The sequence below is a fragment of the Corylus avellana genome, chromosome 3 (genome assembly GCF_965113065.1).
Source record: "Corylus avellana chromosome 3, dhCorAvel1.hap1.2, whole genome shotgun sequence".
NCBI classification, from domain to species: domain Eukaryota; kingdom Viridiplantae; phylum Streptophyta; class Magnoliopsida; order Fagales; family Betulaceae; genus Corylus; species Corylus avellana.
The window spans coordinates 934,058-957,142 of record NC_142492.1 but is presented as its reverse complement, the minus strand read 5'-3'; the positions used below and the strand labels follow the sequence as shown (position 1 = coordinate 957,142).

General features: G+C 36.3%; 3 protein-coding genes across 3 annotated transcripts; 2 read left to right on the top strand and 1 right to left on the bottom strand.

The window, feature by feature from the left end:
* Positions 1–2,021: 2,021 nt before the first annotated feature.
* Positions 2,022–5,236, top strand: LOC132173704 (nuclear transcription factor Y subunit B-9-like). The gene is made up of 2 exons (XM_059585279.2): positions 2,022–2,140; positions 4,487–5,236. The coding sequence occupies exons 1-2, from the start codon at positions 2,086–2,088 to the stop codon at positions 5,107–5,109; spliced, it is 678 nt and encodes a 225-aa protein (XP_059441262.2). The 5' UTR covers positions 2,022–2,085; the 3' UTR covers positions 5,110–5,236.
* Positions 5,237–5,736: 500 nt separating this feature from the next.
* On the bottom strand, positions 5,737–10,906 carry NMNAT (nicotinate/nicotinamide mononucleotide adenyltransferase). The gene is made up of 9 exons (XM_059585278.2): positions 10,658–10,906; positions 10,348–10,421; positions 8,832–8,917; positions 7,946–8,029; positions 7,658–7,742; positions 7,084–7,163; positions 6,558–6,659; positions 6,170–6,228; positions 5,737–6,059 (listed from the first exon to the last, which is right to left on the bottom strand). Exons 1-9 carry the CDS (start codon positions 10,732–10,734, stop codon positions 5,963–5,965), a joined length of 744 nt encoding a protein of 247 aa, XP_059441261.2. The 5' UTR covers positions 10,735–10,906; the 3' UTR covers positions 5,737–5,962.
* Positions 10,907–12,801: 1,895 nt separating this feature from the next.
* WYR (inner centromere protein, ARK-binding region protein) lies at positions 12,802–23,015 on the top strand. Its single transcript, XM_059585277.2, has 9 exons — positions 12,802–13,085; positions 14,041–17,183; positions 17,971–19,330; positions 20,330–20,670; positions 20,755–20,964; positions 21,285–21,445; positions 21,606–21,697; positions 21,773–21,880; positions 22,205–23,015. The coding sequence occupies exons 1-8, from the start codon at positions 12,902–12,904 to the stop codon at positions 21,802–21,804; spliced, it is 5,523 nt and encodes a 1,840-aa protein (XP_059441260.2). The 5' UTR covers positions 12,802–12,901; the 3' UTR covers positions 21,805–21,880; positions 22,205–23,015.
* Positions 23,016–23,085: the final 70 nt, after the last annotated feature.

Sequence of the window (23,085 nt, the reverse complement as noted above, 5' to 3'; positions counted from 1 at the left end):
ACAAGAATCTGGAAGTTGCTTGGTCAACATCTTTTCTGTAATGAAGAGCACACCTTGACCCTCCTTAAGCCATGGTTTTATTTTGATTATTATATTTTTACCAATAATAGTTCAATCGGCTGGGAACCATGTCTCATGAAGTGGAAGTCGTTAGTTCAAATCCTCCATCCTCTTCTTGTGTAGACCTGTAAAAAAAAAAAAAAATTAAGACAATATGTGATAAGCAAAACATCACAATGGGCTTAATTTCAAGGGCCATTGGCTTAGTTTCTGAATAGGATACCCCACTGTATCTACCATTCCTACTGGTTTCCCTTGTAGTAATCAAATAAATGGTAACTGGCATAACTGCGTTTTTAACAAGTGTATCCTTCTATTACCCTTATGACCATGCAAAAACTTCAAATTATGGTAACAAAAATACAATATGTTGGCAATGCAAATTGTAAAATGCATGTAAGAATCATATGCTTTAACTATACATGTAAGTTTAATAGACCATGGGAGTAATTTCTTTTACATCAACTGGGGTGTGATAAAAGTGAGATGAAAGTATAGTTTATAACATTACTCTTTAGTTTATCGTGCTACCTGTCCTTAAAAAAAAATAAAATAAAATAAAAAGTGGGCCAAAAAAAAAAGAAGAAAAGGAAAACAAATGAAACGCACAAGGGGGAGAAGGGATTTTTCAAATCTTATGGTGCAAATTTGAAATTTTAGAACTTGAAGTTAAAAATGGTAAAGTTGTTGTCCCAACTCAATTCATAAATGCATTACTATTACTTATTAATAGGTGTTAAAGACATAATATGTACAATCATGGCAAGTAAATCAATCAATGATTCTCCATTGAACATATATATTTTACAAATTAAGGAAAAATTGGCATTAATCCTTGTGAAAAACAATAAATTATTTATATTTTGAGCAATATTCTTTCTCTCACACGAATTATAGATCTCATTATAAATTAGATCCATACGAATTACTATCATGCATGCGGATGAAAAAAAAAAAAAAAAAAAATTCTGTTAGAGAACTAAAATAAGTACTTACAAAAAAACACGACACATATGAAAATGTTACAATAATTTTTTTTCAAAGTGAACTAATTAAAAATTTAGCAAGTTTCAAAAATACATGAGATATCAATAGCTTCCCATTTTAGTTAATGATTTTATGACAAGTTTATATAGATATGGAAATAATAACCGTTCACTTCAAGATAAAATGATAAATAAATAAATAAATATATATATTAATTCTCGAGTACTTGGGAACCAAGGAGAAGTCATGAAATATTATAAAGTATCATTCCTTCCCAATAGTAGTAATTATATTACCATTTTTGTCTCATCAGGCTATAGAAGAAAAGAAGAAATAAGAAGAAAAGAAAAGAAGCTAGCTCTTTCATTCTCGGAAACACCCTTGCTAGATCATTTTTGCTTGGCATTCTAAAAAGAAAAGAAGAAATAAGGATAATCAAAGAAATCACACTTCACCACATTTAAGAATAACCATGGTTCAACCGGATCAGAATCTCCAGCAACAATTCGAATAATAAATGTGAGAGAATCTTTATAGGCTCACATGCCCAAACAGGTAGGTGGACTGTTCGAAACTTGTTCAGAAAAGTGAGCCCCATAAAGACTCTCTCACATTTATTGTCTAAATTGTTAGCAATCCGAACAACAAAATTAAGCCAAATAGTCTCTCTACTAATGTGTCAAAAATTAATTGGTTTGTGTTAATGAAAGATTGGTGATGATAGACAGGTGCCATTAACCAAGATGAATTATTGCAGTATCAGTCACCAATGCCCTATTATTCAAACCAACAACTCATGGTATTGACAAGCCACCTGTTGGTCCCGGTAAAGGCAACCCTCTTGGCCAATCACAGAGGCTGTTACAACCGGCAATACTGGGTTCCTCGTTGAAAACGCCGGTACGCCACTTGGACTCCACCACCACAACTCTATAAAACCCCCCATTGGAGTGCCCATTCAAGAGACAGGCTTTGCCAACAAGCAACAAAAAAGGAAGAAGAAGAAGCAGAAGTTGTTTCACAGAAGAAGAAACATTAATGGAACGTGGGGTTGGGTTCCATCGCTATCGCAGGCATGCAAAATCAAGCTCTGGTAAAGTATACAAATAATATGCTTTCTCTTCTTCTTCTTTTTTTTTTTTTTTTTTTTTTTTTTTCATTATGTATATGTTGCATGCATGGATAGGATATATATTTTATCTGAAAAATTTTGTTTAACGGGCTTCTCTGATTTTTTTTTTTTTTTTGCAGTATATGAATGTTCTTGCATTTTTAGTTAGATTCAACCTTGGTTTTTGCATGCACATGTATACTATTCCACCTTAAGGCTCCATTTTTTTTTTCCTTTTATTCTTTTGCCGTTTGTAAAGGATCTATATATGCAGCTTCTCAGGGCTATCTAGCTTAATCTTTGGTCAAGATTTTAACATTGTTTCTTGCTTATTGCATGAAATAAAAGCTATATATATATATATATATATATATATATATATATATATATATAGAAAAAGAGGAAAAGGAAAGGAAAGAGGAAGGGTAATCCATATTGGCCACCTTTTGACCACATGATGATCTTGTTTTTCCATTGACTATAAGTCTATAACGCTTGCTCGAATGGTTGCTGAACAATGGTGTGAGAAGAATCATTTTCTGTTTGTTCTATTTTTCCTTTTGAATATTTTCATTGACGTGGCATGCATGCAGGACTACCCTGCAGGTGGGTCCATCCCATGAATTACATTAATAGAAATTAATATTAATGAAAAACCATTTGGTTCTTAATTTCTTTCAACCCATAACAATATGATGAAAAAATAATTTGAGTTTTCTCTCAAGCTTTGCTGATCTCATTTTTGCATAAAAAAAATCTCGATTCTTAATTGATTTTTTCACCATTGCTTACATTTACTGATGATCAGTTTGATAACACTTTTTTCTTCTCTATCTCTTTTATTTTCTTAAAAACAAAAACATCTAAAACACAAAACGTAGTATTGACTTTTATGGGAGACAAAGACATGGTGCACACAAGGTTTCAAAGTTCAAACTTTGGTCTCATTAAAGATGTGAAAAAAGAGAAACATTGAGGAGGGGAAACGGTTTTGAATGAGAGAGAGAGAGAGAGAGAGAGAGAGAGAGCCATTTAAGAGTGGCCTAGATTACCAAGCAGATTATATATATATATATATATATATATATATATATATATATATATATATATATATTACAAATTACAAGCAAAGAACATCTGAAGAAAAGCAGTAAAAACACTTTTTCTGAGTCATGGTGGCACGTGGGTCATGCAAAAGGGTTGTTCCACTAGCTAGGAATTTGTCTGGTTTCTGGGTTGGCTTGAGAAACAGACAAAGTTTTAGCAGAGGAAGATGCTTCTCTTACATAAATGCCCTCCACCCTTTTTGTTTAACTCTCTCATTCTTAACTCAGCTGTCACCTAGCTAGCTAGCCCCACTGTACTTGATACTACAACCCAATTCCCTTCCCTTCTTTGATTTTTTCCTTTCTTTTTAGTAATTTATTTATTACATCTATACTTTGTTTTAAGTAACTTTTTCCGTTAACCACTACCGTTGTGAAATGAGTATGATAAATATATATGAAAAAATCATTTATATGCTATTTTAAAAGAAATAAAGGGTATTTATGTTATGGTTAAGACTTAAAATTGATGCTTCTAACGGTATAGATGATCTTTTATTATTTAAATTTTTTAAAAGACATACGAACATTGATTTCATATAAATCATTAGGCGCAGATGATTTCATATATAATTTATAAAATAGATATATATTATCCATTCCAAAGATCCTATTAAAATATGAAGACATTCTTGATTTGCTAATGTTATAGCGGCAGTAATATTAAATTCATCCCGAGCTTATAATTTATATATTTACTAGAAATAATAATTTAGCATGACACGATGGCAACTAATCTTAAATATAACTCTAACTTTATTTATCTCTTTTTTAAAGTTAAGATTCCATGCATTAAGTATCGTTTATTAGGAGGAAGTATTAAAATATTGATTATTTCCTAGCAATTTAGGGATTTGGATTCTCTATATCTCGAGTCATTTCATTTCATAATTCATATGTATTAGATTTTACATTTTAGACTTTTGGAATAAGAGTTAAAAGATTCATAGTTCATGTGTAGGTATCAATAATTTTGTTTTCATATTTTTACGAGCTCTTTCTAGATAGAAATTCATAGCAATTCAGACAAAAAAATGTGAAAGAGCTTCTGTGAGGCTCATTTGTCCAATCATGTCTCAGGCAGCTCGTTTACTTGTTGGGATAGTCATATCACGTAAAAGTTCACTCACATTTACTATCTAGATTGCTAATGATCTGGACATCAAATTTTTGGAGATTTGAATGCGACTCTTCCCTTTAATTATAATATTATTTATTTCAGCTTCGACCATGGTGTTGCCTAATGACTCAAACAACAACACTACTTGTAATGGCGATCAGCAAGCTCCGCCGCCGCCGCCGCCATGCATGGTACGTGAGCAAGACCAATACATGCCCATAGCCAACGTGATACGCATCATGCGCCGCATTCTACCGTCCCATGCAAAGATCTCCGACGACGCAAAGGAGACAATCCAAGAGTGCGTGTCGGAATACATCAGCTTCATCACCGGGGAGGCGAACGAGCGGTGCCAGAGGGAGCAGCGGAAGACTGTCACTGCCGAGGACGTGCTTTGGGCGATGGGAAAGCTGGGTTTCGACGACTACATTGAGCCGCTCACTGTATACCTCAACCGGTACCGTGAGGCGGAGAATGAGCGGAACACTTCGCATGGGGATCAACTGCTTTTTCTTAAGCGTGGGATGGAGATTAATCATCATGGCCCTATTGGGATGCCGCCACCTTATGGGTCTGGGTACCCAATGGGCCATTTTTCCGGGATGCTTGATGCTGCTGCTGCAATGGGTGGAGGGGGGTACTATAGGGATTTGGCTGGTAGCGGAGCCTCCTCCACTGCCCAGAATGCTTCGGCCAGCTTTGATCCTTTTGTTCAGTTCAAATGACGAGGAATAAGATGTGGCATGGGTAGCAATCCTTTTGTTATATGCTATTATAGTTTAAGATTTTTCGATGGATTTTATCCCATCACATATTGGGCTCATCTCTTTGCTTAATTAAGTTATCTTTTGGTCATTTTTGGTCGCTCTCTGCTTTCATCTCAGTAAAGAGTTAAAATGGAACTCTAAATTTTGATGGGAGTACTTAAAAATGGTTGTGAAATTCAGCTTGGTCCCAAATTAATTAAGGCTTTCACTTTTTGAATCAACCTGCTAATCCAATACAAAATTAACAGGTTGGAGTTTGACCCGTTTAATTGAAGGTTAAATTAATCAAATTATGATTGACTTATATAATTTTATACTCATACCTTAACATGATTTGAACCCGACACGCGAATACAAATTATCATCCCTTAAGTTAGCCCTTTGATGAGAGGACAAAGATCATCACTATTTCATTGTCAAGATTTAAAGTTTGTGCATCAGTATATATAATTTTAAATTATTTGTTTTTTTCTTCAAAACGTGTCAATATTAATTCTTCAATAGTGACCACAAAGGTTCTTTCTAAGAAGATGATATATATATATATTGTGTTAATCATATAAATTATAGAATGCCGTGTAGAAGGCACCGGATACCCTCATGAAGGCTTGGAATACAAGAGTCAAACACTCCTAGAGAAAAAGCTCAAAAGGACGACTTTTCAAGAGTTTTCTGAGTATTTACTTGCATGCAATCAAATGAGATTTCTACCTGAAAGATACGATATATTATGGTTTTTACTTTTTACAGATGGAGATCAATGGTATACAACAGTCCCAATAGTATATGATGATGAAAAGCTCATCATTTTTCAACTGCGATTCAAGTACAAATGCTGCTCTCTTATATAATCTATCACTTCATCTGCTGTCAGATATTTTATCGACAACCCTCTCGAAATGCAGTCCCTGATGATGCACATTCAAATTATTAAAAAAAAAAAAAAAACTTTCTTCATTAATGAAAGTTATCAGTTTTGAATCCCCTTTAGTATTGTCAATAAACAATTACTGTTTACCTTACTCTTGTTGAGCTGATTTGATTTGGAATAAGCTCATCCGCGACTTTAATGTTACCCTGCAAAAGCAAAACAAATATTAGAGTCAATGCGTTTCGGATGGACCAACAAGCCTTGGAGTGTGTAAAGCCTTGGAGTGTGTAAAGCAGCGATGAATTAAAACAGTTGAGTCAATAAAAGCCCCCAAGGGAAGGTCCTCTACACCTAAGTATTCAAATTCTGAAGACAACTGGAAATTTGGACCAGTTTAACCATTTTTGAATAGTTTCCAGAATTTGGTCAAAATGCAAAAATGTGGACATTTGATATGTGCATACAACAAGGGACATCCATAGTAGTTCAAAGTTCAAACAACACAAAAAAACATGGGAATGAATGAAATGGTTACCCTGTATTCATTCAGAATTTCATCATCAGAAATAATTTTCTCAACATCTTGTCCTTCTCTGCGAATGCAAACCACGCCATAATCACTGCATATGGCCCTAACCTGGAGAACAATCAAAAGATTTGTTGATAATTATAATCTACTGCAATGAGTGACGGATCAATTCGAAGAGGTTTGACCCATATCTCCTGAAGACATCATATCTACATACCAAAGAAATCCAACTTCTCGATAACTTTACAATGCATTTCTGTTCAAATATATGCTCCTAATAATGAAGAACATTTAAATAAATCCTTCTACTCAAACTTATACACTACCATCCTATGTATTATGTAATTTTCATTTTGAAATTCTCATAAACTAAAGAACTAAAAACATCCAAATCTCAAGACAGGTCATTGCCTTTCATGGTAATGCAGAGTAAAATGACAGTAGTCTTCCAATATCAAATCGCTCAAATGAGATGGCTATCCCATGATAAGCACCTACTACATATGAATCATTATATGATGAGAGTACATACCTGGTCAGGAATCCAGACTTCAGGAATGCCAAAAGAATGGAGCAGATCAGAACCACAGACAAGCATAACCTTAAGGGATCCTACAAGGAGCAGGAGAAAAGCAAGTTAATGCCATTCCATTTAAACCAAAAATGAAACGCATGTGACCCAGGTCAGAACCGATATACGTTAAAATGATCAATCAAAGATATTGAATACAAAAATAAAGTCAATATCAGTAATAACTAATATATTTTCAATCTAAGGCAGATAGGAAGCTACCCCATTAGGGGTAGCCTTTCCCTTCTCCTCCTCCAAATCGCTTTCCTCCCATCCGTTGAACCCAACGTCCAAGACCTCCCCCTTTTAAATGGCTTTTTCGGCGACAGATCCCTCCATGTAAATCCAAATTTAAATTGACAAAGCATTCCTGATAAATCTCCTAATATAACAGCCATCCAATTTTGTTATATGTAAATGTGCATGTGCTCATGTGTATATGTGACAGAAGGGTAATATTCAGGAGGATGTAATCACAATTGTGTAGCCGAATCACTCAAAAGCAAAGAAAAGATACCACTTTTGCTTAACATACCTCTGGATACCACTCCACCCTCGCATAAAATACTCTTCACTCTAGATAAAACGGTTAAAGTGCGTTGAAAGGTAGTTTGCCTTGCCTGTAACAAGGATTTAGAACTTCCAAAATTAGATTTCAAACTTTGCAAACATAATGAACAAAGACCACAGTAGATTTCTACGCTTGTGAATGAGAACACAATATATCAGAATGAATCACAATTCTATTGAATCAAGCATCAGTGCTAAATTCCAAGAAATTTGTAAGAATGAGCGTGAGAGGGATTAGGAGAGAGTAATTTACCTCCCATGGATCAACCATTACAAATTCGGAATTTTTGCAGGCTAGATGACACAGCTGTATACGATGCTCAGCAGATAAAAGGCCCTATACAAAAACTCAAGTGACAGCTTTGTCAGACCATGTTGATGTTTGGTCACAGAAAAGTAGGGGTATATCACTTAACAAAGGCAGAATGATGGTTACTAAAACATAGGATAAATTAGTAGAAACAAATTCAACCAAGTAACCGATGCAATGATGATATGAGATAATTGTCAATCACGATTCTAACAATGATTGTTGAGTATCAGCATCCTCTTCCATGGAATTTTTTTTTTTTTTTGATTGGTAAGTTACACACACCCGGTGGGACTTGAACCCACGACCTCACCCTCCACCTTCCTACAAAGGGAGGAAGTACCATTTGAGCTAAAGCTCATTGGTCCAGGGGAAAAGTATTTTAAGGGGGGAAAAAATAAGGTAAAAGGAAGAAGAGGTTCTCCAATATGAGTAATTTCTGTTGAAGAAGTCCACTGAAAGCAGCACATCAATTAGACAAGGATCCAGAGAATTACTCCAATTAATTTGAAAAGTACCTCTCCATGTTTGCATTTGCGAGTGTGTGTATGAGTGTCTGAGTGTCTATAGGTCTTTCAGTTTTAATTTTTCTATACAGGAAAATGGCATGCATTGGGAGGGGGAAGCTAGGGTTGTTAGATTGTTAAAAAAACCCGGAATAGAAATTGATGAGGTCCTGGAGAAATTGAGATTTGTGACAAACTTCCTAATATGGCCTTTTGCTTTAATGGTTTAGAATATGTTATGTAAAATGTGCATCACTATCCAATTGCTCATGAAAGCTTGTTTTACAAATTATGTGTCTATCAATATGCTAAAAACAACATACCTCTTTCTTGTATGCATCATTAACAGGTGACATATAACCTCCAATAACACAATAGCCTTCTGCATTCAATGCATCTCTTGCCAGCTCTAAGAATAACATTGAAACTAATCAAATTGACAAAATGCCTAAGAAAATAATAAATTCCTACAAAGTCAAATTTATATATATGCATGTATGTATATCACTGCTAATACTTCCCACAAATTTCATCATTTGTTAACATGAATTTTAGACATAAGCTCATGATGTCCCAACTAGCAAGAACTCAGGTCAATAATGGTATGCATGAAAGAGTCAGTTTATAAGAAATGAAAAAAGATACCATCTTGCTAAGGCACCATATTCAATATAAAAGGGGAAATGCTTTTATTATTTCGAGAACATGTTTTTAGCAACAAACACCTTCGCTAGCCAACCCAAGACAGCAAAAGATAGATAGGAAAGCATGTGAGTTTTTGAAAGGAAAAGCAACTATAAGTCAATTAGTTCATTATGCTAAGCAGATTTCATTGAAGACTATTGAACCTGTACATCTCTGTTTATTATTTTGTTTCTTGTTTCATATGCATGAAATAATATCTAGCACTTATTATCTTTGAAACTACACTATTGCAACGCTTAATAGATGGATGACTTCGCAGGTAATGCCACAAGTAATTATTATGAGTTATGTTCAAAACTCAGGACATACTTCTGATTAAAATATGTTTTTACTTATATTCCTGCCATGAAGCCATCAAAGTCAATGAGGGTTCAAATATTCATAAATAACATAATTCCAAACACGATTTGATCCATAAGTTGAGTAATATTGGTAAAAAGCACTGCAACTTACATAATCAACTCTTTGTCATCAGCAAAGTATTACAAGTACATGTTTTGTAAGGACAAACCAATATGTATGCATGTATATATGTTTTGTTATAACAATAAATAACAAAGTTGTACATTTAAGTTTACATTTGTAACATTCAGCAACTCCTGCAATCTGTTCTTTTTGAGAGAGCATCAATTATGTGACATCCGAAATGGTTGTCATTCGACAGTTGGCTCAATCTTGTATCAGCTAAATTATAGTTCTCAAAAAAAAAAAAAAATCTAACTTGTACCTCCTCCTCTCATAGAACAACGGAGGGTGAGGCTGTGGGTTCGAGACCCAAATTACTGATCCGAAACCAAAGCCTAACTTCTCTTTGTTTCATATGAAAGGAACAAAAAAAATTCATGAATCGTAGCCTAGCCTGTGTTTCTTTTTTACTTGCCCAACCTTGATTTACCATTTCAAAACACTATATAAAAAAAAAAAAAAAAAAAAAAATGCCATGATCTAGTATAAGCAACAAGAGTATCAAAAGCTTCAAAAAATCGAGTTGATTTAGTTCCTCTCTTGACAAATAACACTACCACCAAAACCCATGATCCATCTCCCAAAGAAGGGTCCAATTTGCATAAACATAAAACAGGAAACTATGACCACCAAAATTAAGAGACAAAATTCAGTTACACGAGAACTTACCAAACATGCGTAAATGCATGTATGTAGGAGGATTGAAGCTTCCCGTCGCTACTAGAACTACATATATCTTCTCCCTAAGTTTAAAATAGAGAAGTTACCACATTTTTACAGAAAAAAAAAAAAAAGCATATCATACAAACAAAATTACCATCCATTACATTAAAGCAAGGTGTATATGTATTACTATTTGTAACAACAAACAACAAACAAAAAAATCTTCTTTTTTTTTTCTTAAATCAAATATGTTATTGAGACTAGCAAATGAAATTTATTTCTTGTTTCAAAAAGTATTTGACCATGTAATACTTACTTGGCTGTAGTTCCTGAAGAAGCGTCCTGATCAATCAATCCTAAAGCTAATTTGGAGAACGGCAATGGAATATCCATGAAACCTATGAATACGATAGTCAGGGCGAGAGAGAGAGAGAGAGAGAGAGAGAGAGATTTGAGATGTGGAATTGGAACGTGTATGTGGGTATATGAAAGAATGAGCGAGAATTGGAATTCCACGGTGAAAGAGCGCGGGTCTGTGACTGTGACGGAGATAGTCAGATAGAGTGAGAGAGACGGAGGTGGACCGACTGACCGAGTAACGATCACTTGCGTGAATATTAAAATGAGTTAAATGTTAGGCCAGTCCTAACAGGCCACGTCATAAAAAGCAAACTAAAATAAGAACCGTTTTCCTATCCCAACATAATCAGATTTTAGCTTTTCATGTAATATTATATATTTAAAAAATTATTTTTTTCTAAATATATAAATGGTACTTTTGTTATTTGGGTAGAAAGATGGAACATTGCAACCTTAATGGTAAATTGAAAAGTCCATTGCAAAAATTGAAGCATTAGGGGGACCTTGCAAAAAAAAAAAATTTTAAGAAAAAAAAAAAAAAAAAACAGAGAAGGAAACAAAGACAATTCATGCAATTTTGCTTTTGTTTTGTTCTTACGATTGCAAAGACTAAACATATATTTTGAATTCAATCTGATTTACCATTAAAAATTCAATAATCAATAAGTATTTCATGGATCGATATAAATATTACCTCCCTCTACCCATGGTCATCGAGGTATTTTTTAGCCACGCGTGACTCGTTGGTGGTGGCGGATGGGACACGTGAAGGTGTGTTGAGTTTTTGTTATTGTATGTTAGTTATTTTTAAATAATAATGTATTATCTCTAGATCTACCTTTAGTAGCGATTTTATGGGGATAAAGTTTTATTCGTTTTCTTAAGTCTTGTTTTCACAAATTTTTAAGAATAACAGAATTGGTTTTCGGTCGGTCCTTTATTTTTTTATAGTTCATTTCCTGTTAGCAAATCATAGGTCGATGATAGATGGGTTATCATGCATAAAGAATAATTGTCACTATGGTAGAGACAGCAAAGGGGAGTGCAATTGATAAAGCACTAGTAGCGGAGATAAAAAAGCTATGAAATCAATGACCTGACAGCGGATAGAGACGTGATTCGTTGAAATTTGCTGTAGATCTGAAATTGATTGGGTTAGTGACTTTTCGTAAATATAGTCTTATAATAGCCCAATAGCTTATTGAGTATGTCATAAATAATATTTGAATTGTGAAGACTCCGAATTGTATCTTTGGCATTATACAGATCACTTTGCCCTATTTAATTGTTATATCAATGAAGAGATAATTCCTTAAAAATAAATAACTAATACCCTATTGCTTTGGTTGTTTAATTAGTATAATATATCACACATATATCACATTATAATTAAGTTCACGAGGACAATCAAGCTACACCAATTTATGTCAATTTGGAATAAACTAAGTTTGAGGAAATTATTTCAATCCATCATCTCTATTTTACTAGACTCATATGCTTCATTACTCATTAGTCTTTAGATTTTTAATTCTTTTTTTTTAAACGATGGATAATTTAAGAATTGATAGGTATTGTCATATCAGTCGAATGAGACAGGGTTGAGATAGAAGTAGAGTATATACATTGCTTTAAACTGGCAAATTTACACGCTCTAAGAATAAATCTTAGTTTAATTGAAAAAAATTAAGAAATGCTATATAGTATTCTCACGTGTTTATTTCTTAGCATTATCTTTGTTATTTTGTTTTTTAAAAACAAGTGGATGTGAGTGACGGTGAATGTGTCACATAGATAAGAATACTAAGAGATGAACACTTAAAAATGCTGAGTAGCATTTCTAAAAAAATTATCCGATACAGTTGGAAGGGAAATTTTGCCTTAACAAAAATAACAAAAATAAAAAATAAAAAAGGTTTGGGCAAATTGAAAGATTAGGATGCAAAAAATTGAAAACCAAAGGCCCTAAGTGAAAATATGTTTGCAAGAAAAGGATCACATAGCAATTAAAAAAAAGAAAAGAAAAAAAAGAAAAAGAAAATCCAGATTGGCAACATAAAACTTTTCGTACCGTTCCAAAATTTGAAATCCAAGCCGCGCGAGACGCTCGCCCATCCCCACCGTTCATTGCAGACCCCGAACCCCTCTCTCTCTCTGAGAGTGATTTTCATGGCTGTTCTCTGAAGAAGAAGAGGAAGAAGAGATGTCGACGATAGAGAAGCTGTTCGTGCAGATCTTCGAGCGGAAGCGGTGGATCATCGACCAGGCCAAGCACCAGACCCATCTCTTCGACCAGCACCTCGCCTCCAAACTCCTCATTGACGAAATTGCCCCTCCTCCATGGCTCTGGACCCCTCCGCTCCACTCCCACACCTCGGATCCCAATGGTAATTTCACACCTCTCCCGCAAAGCTATCATGTCCAATCCATTCAGTTTCTTTTGAATTTTCTTGTAGTTTTTTCAATTTTTTGGATAGCGTGTTTTCTCGTAGTAATTTTTGGATTCAGTCTGGATTTCGTTAATATATATATAAAACGAAATTCATTGGAGAGAGAACAAAATAGCTTTGAATAGGAAGCATAAAGAGATAGAAACCAGGCACAAGAAACGATTTAGTGGAGGCTTCTGTGATTTGGACTTGGAAATGTACATTTTCTTGTTAACCAAACAGAGGTTAAAATGTTCCGGCATTGCTGTCATATAACATTTATTTGCTATGTTTCACAATTTTTTTAAATTTGTAGTTAGATAACTGTTAAACCTTTCGTCTTAGCGTACTATGAAGCCCTAAAAGATTGCTTATCTGGCTTCATTACGCTGGAACTTGACTGCTAGTTGAGAAGTAGACACACAAGTTATAGCTCAAGCTGGGATTACATGAAATAGTGTTCACTTGGAATTTGGACTGTGTTGCATGTAACGTGGTTTTGTGTTCATTTTGATTTAGGCATTAGCCGCCTCCCCTAAGTTGAACTAACGAACCAAAAATTCTTCGAAGATTGGTAATTCAACTAATGTAAAGATTAGGTAACAGCGTTAGAGAACTAGATGTGCATGACTTCAGTACCATGACATGTACACTATCTTCAATCACTTAGAAATTTAATGTTGGATAATGGTTTTGAAAAGTGTTTTTTGGTTTTGATTTGAAAAAGTATTTTGATGTGATATAAATGTGAGAAATGTATTTTGCCGGGGTCTATATGTGAAAAGTATTTTGTGTTTTTAACTTTTTGTTAATGATTTTGAGAAAAAGTGTGTTTTTGGTTGTGTTTTCAAAACCATTTCCAAAGGAGACCTTAAAGTCCATGGATTCATGATGATCATTTTTGTCATTACAGAGTTCAATAAAGAAGAGCTCATTTCGGGAGTCTTGCTCCCACGTCCACAACCTGTCATCCCTTATTCCAGTAGTCACTGCTCTCTGTACAACAAACCGGTTTTTGCACCTGATAATGAAGAGTTACGAAATGGTATGTGTATGCAAGTTAATGCTTCGGACAAAGGCCCTGATGCTGGAGATAGGCCATCATCTTTGCCGCAGTGTTCTGTCAGTGATGCTGGATGTGCCTTTGACTGTGTCCATGAGCTGGATCATACCGCTGTCTCTCCTCTAGATCGATGGGAGAAGGGAATACAAGACATTTACCATGATCCAGCTCCGTCACTGGCAAGGGTTCAAAGGTCCAAGTCAAGACAAAGGGCTATAGAGCTTCGCAATAGCGGAAAAGCAGCCAAAAGCTGTTCAAGGGATGAGAATATTGTTGATACTTATGCTGGTGGAATTTCAGGGTCAGCAATTTCTTCCCTCCAGAATGACCATGTTGGTGAGTCGGTGTTTGTCAATCCTGTTGATACCACTACTGGTAGTTGTGCAATGGGAGAAGTAAAAGTAGGTGACTGTCGGAGCAAGGTAAATGGCAACGATATTTTCTCAGTTAGAATGACAAGATCTAGAAGCTCTAGCCAACAACTCAGCTCTTTGAATGTGGGTAACTCTTCTTATATTTCAGGCAAAGATGGTGGTATAATTGCAGATTCTATTGCCAGATCAAATGAGCAGTCTAATCATGATAAAGAACTATTGGAATTAGTTGGAATTTCTCGTACCATGAATGAAAGTAGTGAAGGGAAAAAAGCAAAAAGTGGAGATGATCAGAGCAAGGACATGGGAAGCAATGTTTACCTTGGAAGAATAACAAGATCTAGAAATTCCAGTCAACTGCCTAACTGCATGAATAAATCCACAAATCCGGATAGCTCTTGTGACAATGACAAGGTAGAGGGTCTTAGCAATCCCAAGGACCGTTGCAACAGTGTAGATAAGTCAGTGGAATTGATCAAACCCTCTCCTATCACTGATGACAGTTGTGGACTAAAAGAAGAAGTGATGGACTGCCATAGCAAGGAACAGGAAAGCAATGCTGATTTTGGTAGAATAAAAAGATCTAGAAGTTCTTGCCAGTCATTCAACAATGTTAATGGTAGTACACAGGCAGAGTCTGTTGGCAAATCCACACAACCACCTCAGTCTCCAAGTTGGATTGGAGGAGTTGCCGCTTTTCAGAATGTACAGGGACCTCAAATGAATGAAGCAAGGTCCTTGCCAAGTCAAGGAGATCAATATTTATGTGGGGAAAATGCAAGAGAACACTCAAGTAAGGGGAATTCTGAAGTGGGACATGTTGCCAGAAATTTAGAGTCAGAGGATATCAATAGCATTAGAATAATTTCAAAAGCTGTCTACTCCAGTATCTCTGATCAAAGAGTTATCCGTTCCAGATTTTCTGCTTCCAGCAAGTCTAACAAAGTTCAGGGTTCTCAAATGTCTGTTGGAAGGTCTTTGCCAAGTCAGAAGGATCAAGAGCCATGCACAATTAATTCAGCATATTATTCAGACAAGGAGAATGTTGCTGATGAGTATCCTGGTACTAATATAAGGGGAGAAACTACTAGTATCATTGGAGAAATATCAAAACCTCTCAACTCCTCCCAGGCGTTGGGTTGTAGAGTCACACGCTCGAGATCAAATGCCTCTAACAAGCCTCCACTTGCACAATCTTTAAAAAGGTCTGAAGGAATTGACGTTAAGGAAGTGTCAGGCTCTAAAATAGAAGTCCTGCCTTGTATTAGCAACAGTGACACTGTTGATGTGGGGAGATGTGCTGCAAATGTTGCAGAATCTGAGGTCGACTCTGATGAGCTTGTTGATGCTCGTTCTGGTTGTCCTGGGCCTAACTTGGATGTCGCTAGCCTTAGAGTTGGATCAGAAGCTTTCGTCTTGAGACCACCCTCTGATTGTAATATATTTGTGAAGCCCAAGCAACTTAATTTTGATGCTGTGGAAGAGTCCATTTTGAATGGAATTTCATGTCCTACATCCGAAAAGGAAATACAGGGAAGATCATCTGAGACCTTTGCTGATCTTGTAGATGTAACAGATAAAACGGCGTCTGTTAGTTACCAAGCTAAGTGCAGCTCATCCCCGGAGAAGCCTTTGCTGAATGAGCAGGAAGATTTGTGCAAAGAAAAGGAACCTCGAAGATTTTCATCTGAAGTCCATGTGGAGACATATGAAGCCAGCAGAAGTTCAAATGGGAATGCTGCATCACCAATAAAACAAACATCTGAGGTTCCTAACGAAGAAGTTACTCATATGTTGCTAGAAAGTAACAATTACAAAGAGCAATGTTCTTCTGTAGATCATTTATCTATCTCGCAAGTTGCCTTTGAAGATTTGATTGGAAGGCTGCCAAAAATAATGGGGTCTAATCTGTCAAATGCTAGTGCGGATACAGGGACGGATCTTTCCTTGAAGAAGGTTGTTGTCAAGCATGATGATGGACAATCTACCAAATTGGTTTCCGAAGACAGTAAACTTGATGGTGATTTCTCTGGTGATCCTGGACAATCAACAGATGCTGACTATGCTATTATTAGTAAATCTGGTGTTTTTAAAAATCCAGATTCTACAGTCGAGCTTCCTTTTGCTCTTTTGGCGGATGAAAAAAAGGGTAATTTCGTGCAGCAGATCATAGATTCAGGCATTTCTCAGTGTCAAAATGCGGACTCCTTATGGAGACATATGCATGAAGAGAAACCTGTAGTCTGTTCAAAATCAACTGAAGACGAGATTGCAAAGAATGCCATGCCAAGAGGAAGTTTTAGCTTTGGCTTGGAGGATTCCTGGCCTCAGCATAAGCGAAGAAAGATTGAGGGTCAACTTACTGACGTCCTATCTGCTTCACCAAGCTTGAGAGAGGAGGGGGTCAAATTGATTAACAGGGATTCTATAACTGAAAGCCTGAATGGTGCGGAAGATAATCCAAATGCTGTCCTAGAAGCTCAACACTTCTCCTTATCCGATGAGGAGGATGTTGCACAATTAGACATCAGTGAGGGGCTACTTGAAGATATGCATCAAAATGAGGAAGGCCACATGATTGAGGGTTCTGAATCTTCACCTAGGATGCAAGTTGAAGAGGTACTTGTTTTTCTGTTGTACTTTCTGAAACTTTTTAGGTTGCTTTATGCCAGGTCAGAAATTGCAGAGAAACATACTGAACCAGGCCAGTGTTTGATTTGATGTTTCAATGTCATACAAATACCAGGTTAGGTAGGTCACTTAGAAAATATTGACCTGATCAGATGATCTTAATCTTTAAGTTGAAACACTCAAACTTTGCAGCTAGCTCTTTCATTGTTTCTGGGCTGAGGAAATTTCAGCTCATATTTCTGATAGAGATGTTCGATATTTACATTCATCCCCAACCCAACCCCCCCCCCCCCCCCCCCCCCCCCCCCCCCCCCCCCCCCTTTTTGACAATTTAGATAATTAAACAAAGGTAGTGAATGAACCCAAAAACCTTTGAGACGACCAAAAAGAGCATGGGTAGATGCGGTGAGGAAACATATGGCTTTAGCCTAGAGCTGAATGGCTAAGAGGATTCATGTCTCAACCCCGAGTAGTTGGGATTATGACTTTGTTTATCTTAGATATATTTATAGAGATGGTTCACTCTAGATGGTATACTTTTATTTTAGTCTGTCATTTAAGTAGATCTTAAATCACCAATCCTCTGTTCATTCCTACCATGGTCCAATTATGAATGGATGGAGTTTGTTTGCCCAAATTATGCATGTCTCACACTTTGTTTTATGGCAAATGCTCCTAGGTTCCAAACATATTTTTTCTTGTACCCCACAGGTTGCTTATTGCTTTTGTTAGGGCTATTGTGATGTGTGATAAGTGTCGAAAATTTGTCTGACAGGTTGAGCTTAGCTTGGAAGGTAGGGGAGGAAGTGCAAACATGCCTTTCACTTTTATGGATGATGGGTTAAGGGTGTCCTTTATCTCAAGTTTAATTAACCAGGCTGCTGGTGATTCTCAAGGTTGTTTCACAGAGGAAGTGGGAGTGACTGATCCAAAAAGCGAAATCGTTGATGCAGGGATACAATGTTTTGTAGAAGAGAACCAAGTTCCTACACAACTTGAAGATAAATTAGGACTGGCAATTACAGAACATTTTTGTAGTGAAAGAACCCTGCAAAAGAAGAGATCTAATTTGGAAGGGAATGACAAGTTTTTATGTTGCTCAGTTGGTTCTCCACATAGCCACTCCTTGGATTTGACTCAGGCTGATGGCGCCATGCCTGTGTTTGAGGGGTTCATCATGCAAACAGATGACAAACAGCCATGCATTGCTGGGGAGGGAATTAGCTTTGACAAATTCGACTTATCAGATACTGCAATAGAACGTGCTAGTATTCTGGAGCAGCTTTGCAGGTCTGCTTGCATGAATTCCCCATTATCCTGTTCTTCAACCACGTATCATTCACACACAATACCAAGCCTGTATCAGTCTGTTCCAAATGGGCTTCTAGAGGGCATGAACCTGAGAAGCACTTTTTCTATGAATGATACTGGCAAGCAGCTTTCTAGTAGTTGCTTGAGTGAGGAAGTTGACTGTTTTCATGAAAGGTCCTATTCTGATTGCATACCGAAATCTAGTTGTCAATCTGCTAGGAATACAAGGAATCCTTATTCATCTCCAGTTGGGAAATTCTGGGATAGAATCACATCAAATTCTGGCAGTTCAGAGAAGCGAGCAAGCTTAAATCCAGAACTTCCCTGCATTAATGAAGAAAATGAGAATGCAGATGAGGTAGCTGAGACTTTCCCAGAAGGCGTTTGTTCAGAAATGGCGACTAGATCAGTAAAAAGAGAACCACTTGCTGACATTACAGAAAATCCAAACCCTCCTGCATCAGTTTCGGAAGTGGAGATATATGCTGACAGATGTAGTCTAGATTCTGTTAAAACAGAATTTAGCTTTACTGGGACTCATACTAGGGTCAAACAGAAGCTTGGAGACCAACACGGTCGTGGGGAAAGATACGCAAATAAGGCAAAAGAAAACCAGAATGTATCAGTTGGAGCAAATGGTGTTAAGAGGGCCACAGAATCATTTCATAACAGGTTCAGTAAGCCAAAATTACCTGGAAAAACCAGTATGAGAAAAGGGGGCCCTAGCTACTCAGAGAAGGAGTCCAAGCCTAACAATATTGTCTCCAATATTACTTCTTTTATTCCACTTGTTCAACAAAAACAAGCAGCTTCTGTTGTCACAGGTAATTTCTTCTTCCTCCTTTTCTTTTTCACAAAGACCGCATTTTCTTTTCTCTGACAAGTAGTTACCCAAAAAAATTAGATCTCCTCATTTTTTTGTATTTGGATACACACATATCCTGATGCTCAAGTTAATGTATAGAAAGAAGATTCCAAATTGATTTTGCCTGGAGTACGTACTGTTCAATTGGTCACGCAACTTCATATTGGCTACCTTAACCGTGACCATAAGAAGGTCTGAGTTTTCAGTTCAAACTGCTTTATTGAACTGAATTTGTGTGGTCAAATTGATGGCATGTGTTTTTACTTCCTAGGCAAGGCTTATGCCATTAAAGTCGGGCTATATAGCTTTCTCGTCTCTGGAACTGAAGAGCTATTGCCAAGATTGATCCCTCTCTCTCATTATCTGTTTATTTCCTATAACGTTTCATAAATTGCATAAATCGGGCTATATAGAATTCTTTGCCATCAAGCAACAGGATCAGCATTGCCATAGGCCTCAAATTTTCCCAGTAAATTATGTCTTAAACAATATTTGTTGTAACAGAGAGTTGGATGCTCATACCACTATTCTTAAAGATCAATAAAGTTAATGTCAGAAATCATTGATGAAATAGACTATCCTGAAATGGTGAAATCTTTAGGAGCCCTGGAATGAATGGTTTGGACATTTTAAATAATGCCTGGCTTGAACACTTGGTTTGACTTGAAGAAATGCAATTTTTGTTTTATTTAATAATGGGAAAGTATGCTGACGCTGGAATCCACCTTTTATTTCTCATATGCTTATTAACGGCTTCCTCTACAAAATTGTCTAAGAAGCTGTAAGTGCAACTGTCTCTGATCATGGTATAGAAGATTATGGTTGCAATGAGATTCTATCGGTTGTTTAATTATACTCTAACGTGTTTGCTGAAAATCGTTTTTTTTTTTTGGTGGGGGGGGGGGGAATTTCCGTAATGATGACATGGTATATTGAAACTTCTTGTGCTTCCTCTTAGGGAAGAGAGACATCAAAGTGAAAGCCCTGGAGGCTGCTGATGCAGCCAAACGTCTTACAGAGAAGAAAGAGGTTGAACGTAAAATGAAGAAGGAAGCTTTGAAACTTGAGCGAGCCAGATTAGAGAAGGAAAATTTGAGGCAGTTGGAGTTGCAGAAGAAAAGGAAAAAAGAGGAGCACAAGAAAAAAGAGGCTGATATGGCAGCAAAGAAAAGGCAGAGGGAAGAAGAAGACAGGAAAGAGAAGGAGAGAAAAAGAAAGCGTGTTGAGGAATCACATAGGCAGCGGCAAGAACATGACGAGAAGTTACGTGGTGAGAAAGAATTGAAATTCCAAACAAAAGTAAGACGCCTTATGCTCCTGCACTATGATTCTATCTGCTTGCCGTTTTAGGAATGACATAAATTACTGGTTTGTCTGCTATAGGATACAAGAGCAAGAGCAAATGAGAGGAAGGAATATAAGGATGAATCAGATAAGCATAAAAAGATGGAAAAATTTAGGGAATCTGACAATCTCGGGAAGGTTTCAGAGACTGAACCCAGGCCTACCAGGATTCCATCAAGTGATGCCAGAAAAGTGAGCGCTCTACTTGGGGTTTCTGAGTCTTTGGATGATGGTGGCAATAATCCAAAGGTATTTTGTGGTACTTTTTCCATAATTTTTCTCTGTAGAGTTCATCTTCATATATAATAGAAACGAAAAATAGTTGCACTTGATTCTGAGGTGCAAATCAGACAGCAAGCAAATCTGTCAGATATAAGATGTTAGAATTTCTCGTTATCATGCTACTTTCCAGATTACTCTTCCTGGTAAAAGAACTTCATTTTAGTAAAAGTTTAAATAGCTTAATATAATTGTTTATCTCAAACACGTTGTCAACCATTCTAATATATTTTGAATATATTAAGTTGCATGTACGGCTTCCTGCTGAGACTTCCCACACTGTTTTTCAGGTAACGAGAAATTTGGACAAAGTAATAGAAAATGATGTCTTGATTGCCAACGCAAATCAAGAACAATCATATGATATTTCTCCGTACAAAGGTTCAGATGATGAAGATGAAGAAGAAGACGATGATGTACCAAACAGTAAAGCAATCCCTTCATGGGCCAGGTGTGTAACTCAATTTTGTTCTCTTAAATGAAATATGGTTTTCAAACTTTAAAGCACGCAAATCCCTTTACATGCATATGCAGCTGAGCAACCCTGTAATGACGTCTCTTTCTGCGTGCCTTAGCAAAATGTTGACAAGTTCGTGTTTTCTCTTTTGCAGTAAACATTGCGTGGCTCAAGTTGTTTCTTCCCAGCAAACAGTAAACCCAGAAGCCATTTTCCCCCTAGAAAGCTTTTGCAATATAGCTGAAGGTAATATATTTTTCAATAATTTAAAGCTACGAATCAGCTATCTCTTGACTGAAAAACAAATATATGCTTCTGTAGTCCTATTGCCTCGAAAGCATCAGTCGAAGTAGCTGACAAGAGAATGAAGATGGATTTTAAATTTGCATGTCTTAAGTCCTTTGGCATGAGAGATTTTGTCAATAAAAGGTGTGGTTCCTTTATATTTTTATTTCATTTTCTTTCCCTCTAGAATGGAGCATCATGTCTTCCTTTAGCTTTCCTTGTCTTCACTTTAAATAAAGAGTAATTTTAGTTAGTAGACTGCTATTCAATTGTTATACCATTAGGATGATGTAGCAGTGAAAATCAACTCTTAATGTTTTTTTTTTTTTTTTACACAAGTATTGATTCAAAGACTTTTCATTGCCAAATCATAAAGTTGTATGACAGTCGTATAATAGTTTACTAAATATCATTACTCTTAAACAAAATACTCAACAAACTGATTTACTTTTCCCCTTAATGTGGCAGATTTTGCAAGAACATGCTGTGGAGAGTTTAGGAACAGGTTATTTCTCCAACACTATTGTAGTTGGAGATTGTTGAATTTAAATGGTGTATATACTTCTTTTGTCATTTTTATATTAGCCCTTTAGCAACCTGACCATAATTTCTAAGTTCCATGCCTGTGGGAAGGGCTTTTGCTGAGCTTTGGACAGCTAATTCGTTTTTCAAGCAATTAGTCCTCCTGCTCCTCTTCCCTTCCCCCTTCCTCATCCCCTCCTTGCTCAGAACTTACTCTTCTGATATTAAAGCCCCAGTACTAGCAGTTCTACGGAGTCTAGATATAATAAGTTTCTGACCTTTAGATGTACCTTTCTCAGTTGATTCCAACAGTGGCTCATTCTCTGAGGCCAAAACCAGAAGACATTAGTCCACATGGAACTGTAAAGAGAGTGAGTTTCTATGTATTTTATTATAACATGTTCTTTAATGGAAATTCAAATTGTTTTTTCCAGAAATTCAGGGAGCCTCAAGTTGTTTTAGATACAAGTCTGAACTTATTAGAAAGGTGAATTTGTTGAATGGAGTTGGACAAGTAATCTTTGGTGGATTATTTGCACTCAAGTACAGTGGGCTTGGGTGCATTTTTCAGTGGATTTATTTGAAGTTGGAGATGTTGGAAGCTGGCAAATACAAGATAAAGAATATGTCAGTCTTATCAACAAATGGAAGGATGGGATAAGGCATGCAACAAGCTTTGTAGACTCTTTTGACAAAAATTTCCTACAAGTCAATTTATAGGAAGTTCTTACAATTAGCCTTTAAAAATAATGTCTCCTAGCATGTGAGAATTACCTGCTTCTTATTAATGCTATTAAAAAAGATGAGTAGCACGTGCTATTTAAAAT